The sequence below is a fragment of the Populus euphratica genome, unplaced genomic scaffold (genome assembly GCF_000495115.2).
Source record: "Populus euphratica unplaced genomic scaffold, PopEup_1.0 scaffold892.1, whole genome shotgun sequence".
NCBI classification, from domain to species: Eukaryota; Viridiplantae; Streptophyta; class Magnoliopsida; order Malpighiales; family Salicaceae; genus Populus; species Populus euphratica.
In genome coordinates this window covers 40,737-51,557 of record NW_011500751.1, presented here as the reverse complement: position 1 = coordinate 51,557, position 10,821 = coordinate 40,737, and the positions used below count along the sequence as shown (strand labels likewise).

The following is a 10,821-nucleotide window of genomic DNA, read 5'->3' as shown; positions in this document are numbered from 1 at the left end:
CGCGCACACACACACACTATATATATATAATTTTATTAAAATATTTGATTGGATACCATCTCTATTTAAAATATTCATATAAATAAATAAAACAAACCTCTTATTTTTTTAAAAAAATTTAATTTATCTGTGAAATCAAATAATGATTTATGCTCTGCTAGAAATTAAATTTAAACATGCATTTCAGAGTAAGATTTTGTAATTTGATGTTTTGAAAAATACCTTTGATTTATTTTCAAAATATTGTTGAAAATTTTTTATGGAATGTTTATGCTTGAAACCAATAAAGTTTTATTTTTTGTAGATTTCAAATATAGATAAAAGAGACTTGAAAACTTTTTAGAGAGTTTCTTTAAAAGCTTGTCTTGAAAAAACTATTGTACCTCCAAGAAGAATTGCTTCTTATGTATATGGTGATGCCTTTTATTTATAGAGATTTATAGGGGCACTCAAGTATTTTATTAATATCACATAATATTATTTTATTGGTAGATTTTTATTTATAAAATCTTGTTTTTATGATAAATTTTTTTAAATATCTCATCTCATCTGTTAACTTTTTATTGGTAAAAAAATATATAAAAAACCTGTTTATTTTTCATATAATTTATTTCAGTTTTAATTTATTTTTTATGTAAAAATAAAATAAAAATTAAACATGCAAAATTTTGATTGGTTGATTTTTTTATGTTTCTAGACATGTCCCTGTTTCATCCTTGATTTCATAGGAAATAAATACCTTAATTTTTAACAGACCTCCCATCCCTAGTTCAATTAGAAATTACTGACGAAACAATCTTCATATTTATTTTTTTGGAAAATTACCGATAAAAAATTTTCATTAATAGTTTTGCCGGAAATTACCTATAAAATAATTTTCATGTTGTTTTCTTTGAAAATCTTCAAATATTAATTATTCATGTGTATTATTAGAGAATTACTTACAAGCATTACTCACTATAAAAAGTTTCTTCTTTACTTGTTGATAGGAATTTAGTGACGTTCTTTTCCTCTCAAATCGGCTTGTTTGTCTCCAAAGTCTTCCAAACAGTATACCATGAGCAGACTTGTGTGGTATTCTGCACATGTGGGTCAAGTTGAATGGGGAAAAAATTCAGTCTTCTAGTGTTTCTTCTGAGGTATCTAATCAGTAGATAAATTGTTTGGAACTTATGATACTAGGGTTATAATTGAAAGAAATGGGAGGTCAGCGGTTTAGGGACTTGGAAGGAAATTTACCTAAAAAATGAAGGGAAATAAAAGGGGCAAATATAACTGAAAATTTCTACTTTTCATTCTTGCAGGAGGTGAAAGGTGGCGATTTACACGGTAAGGCACTACGGACATCTTTCTTACATCCTAAAAAAAAAAAAAACAATTTCCAACGATGATTTGTTGTCTATCTTCCTCCTAGAGAAGGCTACGAAGGTTAATTTGTGACTCGTCCAGAGTTTTCTTTCTTCTACTCAGAGTCAGAGTCTATATTTCCCATGGCCTTCAACCCTCTTGGCCTCTGCATGGAAACGAATGAGATGCTGTGTCATGGACACATTAAATAACAATAGAGCAACATTCATGCGGGCGTGAAAGTAAATATTGTTCATGCATTAGAGACTTTAGAGTACCTTCTTGGTGATCTTCTTCTCTCTGACTTCATAACGTTCTAGTGTCAAATCACATAGCCATGCTCCGGGACTCACAAGCTATGCAACAATTTTCAATAACCAAAACCAGAGTCAGATTAAGTTCCCTCAAGAAAACTGACAACCCAATACACCTCTCTCTCAAAAAAAAAAAAAAGCACCATTTTTAACGCGATACTGCCATTCCCCCTTCCCCTTTTAATTATCAATAGTAAAATAAATAAATAAATAATCGGATCAAGGAATGATAATTTGCCCCCAAAGTAAACATTATTCCCGGAATATCACACGATACAATAATATCATAGGCATTTTGCGGTCCAAGGTGAGAGAAGAATCAAGTAACCACCATAATAATAAACCACGGAATAAATTAAAGTGGGTATTTGGCAAGGAACCGTTGGTTCATGCTACTATTGTATTGCACATTTGATGACAAGCATGGCCGTGATGGTAGTTGATGATGGTAATTGAGAATATTTTTGTTTAGAAATGTTTTAATATAAAAATATTTTATTTTTTAAAAATTATTTTAAATATTCAAATAATATGATAACATAAAAAGAAATTCATTTTAAATAAAAAAGAAATTCAAAATTTTTAACATCACAAACCACGTTTCCAAATCCTCAGCCTACTACACCTTGGCACCATGAGAGTCGTCGCAAGTAATCTATTTGTTTATGAAAATAAGATTTCTCAAACCAGAGAGATGCTAGCTAACAAACTTAGGTCATTATTAGTAGGTAGGCAAACATCCACGGTTTGACTGACACGTACAACAAGAGCTGCTCTCACTTGGTCACCACATCACACGCTTTCCTAGCTTTTTCAGCCTAAGAAAAACCAAGGCCACAAAGCAGACCAAAATCACGTCAACCCACACTCCTCCCCGCTCAAACCCTAACTTTCAATCGACGGGATCCTTAAAAAATCCTTTTTCCTTGCGTGTTACTTTTCAAAATAAAAATCATATAAAAATAAAAATAAAAATAATATTTTTATTTTTAAAATTTATTTTTAATACCAAACCAATAAAAAAATAAAAACCTAATTTAAAAAAATAAAAAATGTTTAAAAACTTTAACAGGGAAAAAAAAAAAACACTAAAGTAATCACATCTGCGTTATAAATGTTCGTACCTCCCTCTAAATTCAATCACTTTTCTCCAATTCTATCGTTTGCAAAGTTATCCAAGATGTGTCTATTTGAATCCCATTATAATAAATTAGCATACAAATCAGTGAATGAGACAGTAGATTATTATTGATCATCTAAAATAGTTATGGGGATGTTTTACTTTCCTAATCTTCAAATAATTTAGAATCTAATCAAAGATCGAGGAAAAATTCAAATAAAAAGGAAAGGAAGGAGAAGGGTCTTACATTGAGGGTGCGCTGAATGAATTTGGCTCTCTTTTTGGGTCTTTGAGGCAACTTGGACCCTTTAAAGAGAAAGAAATCTTCTTCTTTCTCTTTATTAGTTAAAGCAATAACAAACTTTGGTGGCCAAACTGGTGGTGGTGCTTCAGAAGATGACGCTTCTCCTTTCTTGGTATCCGAAGATGCCGCTGATTTGTTATTGTTATGATTCTCATGGTTGTTGCTGCTATTGTGGTGGTGGTGGCGGGTATGGTTGTTACTTCTCTTATCGTGCGCACCCTTGTCTGGTGAAGCAATCCTACCCAGACCACCACCGTTATTCTGGCCTCCTCTCATGGCACTTGAATTCTCCGAATTCCTATAGAATTAACAGCACAAATACAGAACAAACAGCATCAAACAAACAAAATTAGATCATGTGACATGACTCGGAAATATGATAAAAGTGACACCCCCCATCTGAAGTGTGTTTTTTAATGTAAAGTAGTGAAAAAATAATTTTTTTCAAAAAAAAAAAGTGGAGAGATTTGAAGTGGGTAATTATGAAATTACGAGAATAACCTTTGGGGAATTTTGATTGATCTAAGATCGGTGGGCAGGGACTGGCTAGAATCTCGACCGGTTTTGCGTAGAAAATGGGGTTTGTGGGTGAGATTTGACTGTTGTGGGCTATATAGGATTTGAAAGGAGGGGTTATGCTAGCAGGAGGTGTTTTCTCATATTTTTGCTCTTCGTTCATGAAAAGTTTTAGATATTTGAGGGGGGAGAGAGAGAGCGGTGGAGATTCTATGTCTATTCGTGTTCTAATCCAACGTGAACAGCTGGTCTTTTTAGCTGGTTTTGTGGCCGTTGGATTTTGTTTTTGCTCTTTCATAGGGTTTAAGAAGACGTTTTCTACGGACACTAGTTGGAATGTGGGATAAAGTGGACCAGATTCCTGATCATTTTATGTGAAATCGGACGGTGACTAGTGGTTTTAAGAAAAAAAACAAAAAAATGGCGAGAGCTATACTCGTCATATCCCGTTTTGAATGGCGGTCAAACCAGGTACGGGTTGAAATTTATTGTTTCATTTAAAATTAATTTTTTTATATTTTAATATTATTTTGATATGTTAATATTAAAAATAAATTTTAAAAAATATTAAATAAAAAATACTTTAAAGAATAACAATCGGAAACTGCAATTAAGCCAGCCACAAACCAACTAGAAACTGCAATCGGAAAAGTCGGATCTAATTCGGTCCCTCTCTTCCTTTTTCTTTTTTATTCTGTATGCCTTCTGGACCAAATAATTCCTTATGGAAGCATACAATTCGTGTCATATTTCTGAAGTTTCCATGCAAGTAATTCCTCAAATCATAAACCCTTGCCTGTCTGTTTAAAATCAAATGTTTTTAACAAGTCAGTCACTACTCACTACTCACTACTCGCCAGCCAAGTCAATTCCCCCCTTTAAGAACTCCGAACAAAATCATTAAAATTAGCGAAGAGCAGCCTAGACCTCAATTTTGACTGGGAAGAAGGCGCTTTCATGCACTTACCATGAGCGAACGGCTACAAAGAAGGCGCTTTCTTGCCCTTCTGAGCCATTCACATGCGCCACCTGACCATTCGGGAAGTGGACAAATATAAGCCTCATATAATACTTTACTTAACCAAGAAAAATATTTGCTTGATCTTTTAAAGAATTTGATCTAACCTCTAAACCATCTGTTACATTAATTTAATGTAGTGTTTTAAAATATGGTATAAATTATAATTTTTTATTTTATATAAAAATTTTTATGTTTTAAGATCATTTTAATATATTAATATTAAAAATAATTTTTTAAAAATAAAAAATAATTTTAATATATTTTTAAATAAAAAATATTTTAAATTATTATTACTACCCTAATCTCAAACACTGTATCTCAAACACAATCTAAAATATCAAGTCGATTATGAAGACTGAAATACTTTATGCGGCCCGTATATTTGCCATCACCAGGCCAGTCAGGCAAGGTGTCGATCCAAAGAGTAAATGCACCAGTAATGTGTGGCATTGTCCATTTCTATAACAGTCATCCCCACTCGACCTAAAAAAAATAGTTTAAGTAGTTAGATTTTAGAATTTATTTTATAATAATAATGGGTTTTAATTTTTTTAAGGTTATTAAAAATTTATATAATTATTAATTTCAAAATTTATAAATTAATCAAGTTATATTTAAACTGATAAAAAACTCAAGTTAATAATAAATAAATAAAAAAGAATATCAGACTCGTACCCTTATCCCTACAGTAAATATGCTGAAGTATTTGCGCTCGAAAGTCACAGAACTTCATATTGTGCTGATCATCAGAGCAAGGTAGAGATAAGGTAAGGTGTCGAGTCCAATTAAGATCCAACCATAGAGAGGTGACAGCAAATTTGTTGGTGCATTTAAGAAAATGCCGCCGCTTGAGTCACAGGCAGAGGTGATTTTTAATATATATTTTTATTATAATTTAATTATTTTGATGAATAATTGCTACTGCACTGTTAAATATCCTAAAAAAATACAGCACTTTAAACATAGACCCCATTCAACTATTCCACGATAACGTCTCCAAAAAACTTCACTAAAGTCCCAAATCTCCCTAAGAATACTCGAGGTGAAAAATTAGTTTATTAAGTGTGTAAAGAGTTCTTTTAAGTGTTGGGGTTATCGAGGTGTTTAAAGTGTGTGTGTATATATATATATATATTCAAGTGAAAAAATAATTAAAAATAAATTTTTAGAATCTAAAACCTAGGAGCCTAACTTTCCGCCCAATTTGATCGCTGGAATCCTCACATATAAACTAAGCATTTTTATTCGGAAAAAAAAATTATAGTCATGAGGTATCCTTTGATTTCATTTTTTTAATTTTAATTAAAATTTATTAAAAATAAAATAAAATATATTATATTATATTTAAAATATTAGTTTATTAAATATCATTTAATTTTATCTATATTTTCAAATAAAATTATTGTATTTTTTGGTAATATCAATAATTATTTTATTTATTATTATTTGTGAACCTAATATGCAATTTTAAAAAAATTTATAGTCATGAATAACATTAAAATAAAACTTATATTTTTATCTTTTTAATAAAAAAATATTTTACATAGTTTTCTCAAATTAATTATTCTTTTCTTCTTCTTCAATTGCGTACAAAGACATGATTTTCAATGTTTTTTGTTTTTATCAAAATCTACTTTTCATATCATGATAATATTTTTATTTAAAAAACTATACTTCTAATTAAGGGAAAAAACCATGGTTTTATTAAAAGAAATTAAAAAAAGTTTTGATGAAAGAGATACATTTTTCTAATTATTTTAAATTATGAAATCTTTATTAAAAAATCATTTTAGTTGCCTTTAGTTTTAATTCAAAAAATATGCTACTAGTAAATACATATTTTGGTAAAAAACAATCCGTGTATGAGAAATAAAAAAAAATTCTTTACAGTTTAAGTAGTAGCTTTTATACAGATATATATTTTAATTAAAAAATTAAAAAAATAAAAACTTGCGAATAAACAACTAGTATTAACTAAAAAAATATCTCATGTAACCTTTGAAGGGAAGGTGAAAAATACCTAGACAACTCATGAACCACGTCCCTAAATAAAACAAGTGACTAACACGACCCAAAAGCATCGCGGGCCCCGGCCACAACCCGATCCGTGTTCCTCCACCACTTCCCACAACCTCAAATAATCAACACGGCACCACCCCCACCACATAAGCTCAAAATTTCCTCCATCACATCAAGTAAAAGTAAAAAAGTTCATGTTATATTCACGAGCTGCATGATCAAAGGGATAGATTCGTACCTTAAAATCCGCTGAGGGGGCAGCGGAGGAGGCGGAGACAGACGTTGACGGAGATTAGAATATCCGTTGCTGTGATTGCTATTATTATATTTGTGCTGCTCGGGTGATACCAAGCACTGTCTTTATCTTTATTATCAGCTCTAACAACCCGACGGTCCACACGAACTGTTGTCTTATGAACCGGGGTGGTCGAAACGTCCTTGACTTGGACTTTCATGTACCTGAGCCGCTTCCGGTTCCCCCACTGCAAGACAAGATCAGACGACGTCGTTTGCCCATTGGGATCTAAGCTGGTTCTCTGGGCACTGTTGTTGGTGGTGGTGGTGTTGCTCATGCTACCATTATTGGTGCTCCTCAACGAGTCCTTTTCCATTTACTCTTCTACACCTGTCCCATCCCACCAATAATAAAAACAAAAAAGATAAAGCTAACTTTGCAACTTTCACAAAATTCAAATAAAAAGAAGCTGGACCTGGCTTGCGAGAAATAAAAGACATCAAGGGAAAATAAAAGAGAAAAAAAAAAAACCCGGTGTAGATGTGAATCTGACGGCAAGGATTATTCAAGAAAAACATAAATGAGCTGTGGCCGTGAGATTGGCATCTCTTATCAGAAGAAATGTAAGAGATGGATTCAATCTAGAAACGGATCTATGACATTTAAAAAAATTTATCCGCGTGGAGAAATAGAGAACAACACAAGAAATTCCTCAAAAGGGGCATGGTGCTTTTATTTGCAGAGAAAAAATCAGAAGAAGAAAATTCTATGAAAGTGTCGAGACTCCTCAAAGTACAAAATCGAACTCGTTTTTTGAGTAGTTTGTTTTGGCCCGTAGGTTTCCATGTACCATAAACAGAGATCATTGACTGAGAAAATGATAACAAGAATGAGAATTGCAGGGGGGAGCTGCTTCTCTTGATTGAAGAAAGTTCATTGCCCAAAATCAGAGAGAAAGGAGGAACGCGTCGAGAACAATTGATAACTACAATGTTAATCAGAATGTGACTCAAGAAAGGATTTTTCACAGAGAAAGATTTGGGCATGAAGAGAAGGAGAATCTCAAGCAGAATCCATAGAGGGTGAGAGAGCAATTGAGGACAAAATCGATGCTTTACCCGGTACCTTCAAATTTGTTGAATTGATTCTCAATCGAGTTGAATACCGCAGAAAATGATCGTTCTTGGAACACTGTAGACTGCGGGAGAGCAAAAGCAGAGAACTCAGTTGCTGCTTTATTTTATAACAGGGGAGAGGGAGAGTCGCAAAGTAAATTGCAATTTAGGAAACTGTCAATCTTGAGAGTTAAACTGCAAAATCAAAACCCGGATTCTCATACAGATATCATTCAGATTTTGACGAAACGACTCTTATGACATTTCAAAGGTCTTTTCATGTCAGATTCCAATCTCTGTATATCAAAAAATCTGATTTAAATTGTATCCTCTAACAGTACACTCTGTCAGGAAATCCTCCAAATCCGCTCTGAAACTTCTTGTATCTTTCCCAATGTGCCTGCAAAACAAAGAACAAAAACAAACTCACGTTTATTTGAGAAAATTAGCCAGAAAAGACATCCACAGAAATCGAATTGTGTCTCAAATTCTGAACCTGAACCTGTAAGTAATAAAACACAGCTCCGATACCTTCTCTCTATAAAACTCAATCAACCGAAGCCAATCTTCAAAATCAGAATCCAGCGTGCAACTCCTTCCTTGTGAAAAAAACACTTTCAAATCACTATATATGTGCCTGTAAAACAAAGAATCCAACAAATTATCTACCACGTTTCTAGACTCTATCATGCAACGCTAATACAAAATCAGATTACGTTTTCTCAATCACACCTATAAATCTGTCTTCTTAGGAGTTACAGATCCTCAACATTTATCCAGTTCTCTCCAATCTCATTCAAAATCCCATGTTTGGTTAGCGAGAAAGAGAGGAGAATTGCAAGAGATTTGGCTCTGAAAACTGTGAAGAAGAGCCAACCAATACTACAGAAAGCTGCTTCTCTTCTTCTTTAGTAAAACGAAACAAATGCTCTCTCTCTTCCCCTTCCAAACCCAGAGTTTTATACAACCCCCAGGTTAGATCCAACAATGAATAAATTGGGCTCACGGTGCTTTCTAGTCTAACGGAATCGTGAGAGACGTGGTGTTGTTTTTCTCTTTTGTTAAATCAGAACTAATAATTTAATTGTTTTGTTATTTTATTTAGCTGTGGTCAGCCAATCATGGTTAATTTGAAACAACCTATGATATTTAGTTCCTGTTCGGTAATGTACCAGATTTTCTTTATACTTCGGGTTATACCAGAATAAATATATAGTAAGATGCTACAAGGTGACTTTGAATGGTGTTATTTTTTCGTTATAGTTTATTAATTAGATATGCTACTCATGTTTTACTGAAGGTTGAGTTAATTTTTAATATAAAAAAAGTGTTAGGCTAAAAAAAATTAATTTTTGAGTTAGTTTAACTAGTAATTTAAATAATATGAAAAAACAACAATAAATAAACTAATAAAAAATAAAAAAACAAGATAAAAAATCACATTTAAGTTTATCCAAATTATCAAATAACCGTATCATCTAATTGAAGAAAAACCTGATAAATAACAAGTTAATGAGGAAAAAGAAACCTAGATTACTAGCTAAAAGCGTTATGTGAAGTGACTAGTTTCATAAAATGAACTATAATTGGTCTAAATTACATAGCTAAGGTAATATTCTTTTCAAGAACATTATTAGAAAACAAAAGGTAGAAACTTAGAAAAAATCAAAAATAATATAAATCTAGAAATAACACTAAAACTCATAAAAATTATCTAAACTTGCAACCAATGTTTAAACATGTTCCCATAATTGTCTTATATCATACAATAAAACCCAAAAAAATAATTAAAAGGAAAACATAAAACATATTTTACAGTATCTAAAACCACTAAAACATCTATTTCTATGCATAGGAATTGTGTTACATTGATTATCTTTCACATTCTTAACCATAGATAACATGCATTTGGTTTAGACAAGCCCAACAAAACACTAATAATAGTATAAAAACAACAAAAACAAAACAACAACCATGCTTTAAAATATGCTACCATAAATACTCTAATGACTATCTTGAATATCAAAACATTCAATCAAATATCTCAAACTAGCATTTTTTTAACTCAGAAATAAAACTAAACATCCAAACTAAACTTTGAACAATACTTACAACACACATATGCATATTAAAACATGGCACGGTTAAATATAAAAAACAAATATTCATTGTATTTAAACTAACAAAAAGTTTTAAGAGAATGCATAACGAACACTCAATGTAGAAAATAACAATGAAAATATAATGGAAAGGAAGGATATGTGCTTATTAAACTACACATTTTCATTGAAGTTGCAAGCTTACCTTATCTAAAGATGTTATCTTATTGGTATCTTTTCTTGAGTTGTGATGATGTGTGTGGTAGTGTAGTTGCATGTTTAAGAGTGAGTAAAGAGCTTGGTAACAATAGTGATGATGAATGGTTCAAAGGGTAATATTTAGTTTTACCCTTTATTTCTCTCATCTTCCCCTCCTCTTTCATAGCCTTTTGCATGAGTTTCTAAAGGGCCGTGAAGACCTTTTTAGGAGCCATGGTTAAACCATTCTCTCCCCTTAATGTAGAAGAGTCAATCCAAGCTATTTATAGAGGCTAAGGGTCAGTCTTTGTAATTTTTCAGAGATGACAAAAGAGGGTACACTTACAAGTATGGCTGGTTGGGGCATATGTTTTGACTTTTTATAACAATGTCTTTAGGGTAACAAAAGAACTTTTGTTTTGTCTAGGTAGGAGTACAACATGCAAGGTGTGAGGGGGTACATTCATTGTCTTGTTTGGGAAAAAGATAAAGGTGATTTAAGCTTGGGATGCGGTAATAGAACCAGCCTTTTT

The 10,821-nt window shown here is 32.0% G+C and overlaps 1 protein-coding gene across 9 annotated transcripts; it reads right to left on the bottom strand.

Moving 5' to 3' along the window:
- Positions 1 to 1,267: 1,267 nt before the first annotated feature.
- LOC105116263 (uncharacterized) lies at positions 1,268 to 9,034 on the bottom strand. Of its 9 annotated transcripts, none has more exons than XM_011013532.1 (8): positions 8,724 to 9,034; positions 8,523 to 8,628; positions 7,995 to 8,391; positions 6,880 to 7,266; positions 4,569 to 4,630; positions 3,029 to 3,383; positions 1,626 to 1,703; positions 1,268 to 1,513 (listed from the first exon to the last, which is right to left on the bottom strand). In XM_011013532.1, the coding sequence occupies exons 6-8, from the start codon at positions 3,359 to 3,361 to the stop codon at positions 1,463 to 1,465; spliced, it is 462 nt and encodes a 153-aa protein (XP_011011834.1). In that variant the 5' UTR covers positions 3,362 to 3,383; positions 4,569 to 4,630; positions 6,880 to 7,266; positions 7,995 to 8,391; positions 8,523 to 8,628; positions 8,724 to 9,034; the 3' UTR covers positions 1,268 to 1,462. The 9 variants fall into 9 exon arrangements, with proteins under 9 accessions (XP_011011834.1, XP_011011837.1, XP_011011838.1 ...); XM_011013535.1 differs by lacking the exon at positions 4,569 to 4,630 and having other exon boundaries at positions 7,995 to 8,074; positions 8,202 to 8,391; positions 8,724 to 9,033; XM_011013536.1 differs by lacking the exon at positions 4,569 to 4,630 and having other exon boundaries at positions 7,995 to 8,074; positions 8,216 to 8,391; positions 8,724 to 9,033.
- Between the last annotated feature and the right edge of the window lie 1,787 nt (positions 9,035 to 10,821).

Excerpts from the sequence above, each read along its gene's own strand:
- LOC105116263 (XM_011013532.1), bottom strand. The coding sequence starts at position 3,361 with ATGAGAGGAGGCCAGAATAACGGTGGTGGTCTGGGTAGGATTGCTTCA. Across the intron at positions 1,704-3,028 it reads TCATTCAGCGCACCCTCAAT|CTTGTGAGTCCCGGAGCATG; the intron begins GTAAGACCCTTC and ends ATTGTTGCATAG. Across the intron at positions 1,514-1,625 it reads AGAAGAAGATCACCAAGAAG|AGGCCAAGAGGGTTGAAGGC; the intron begins GTACTCTAAAGT and ends GTTTCCATGCAG.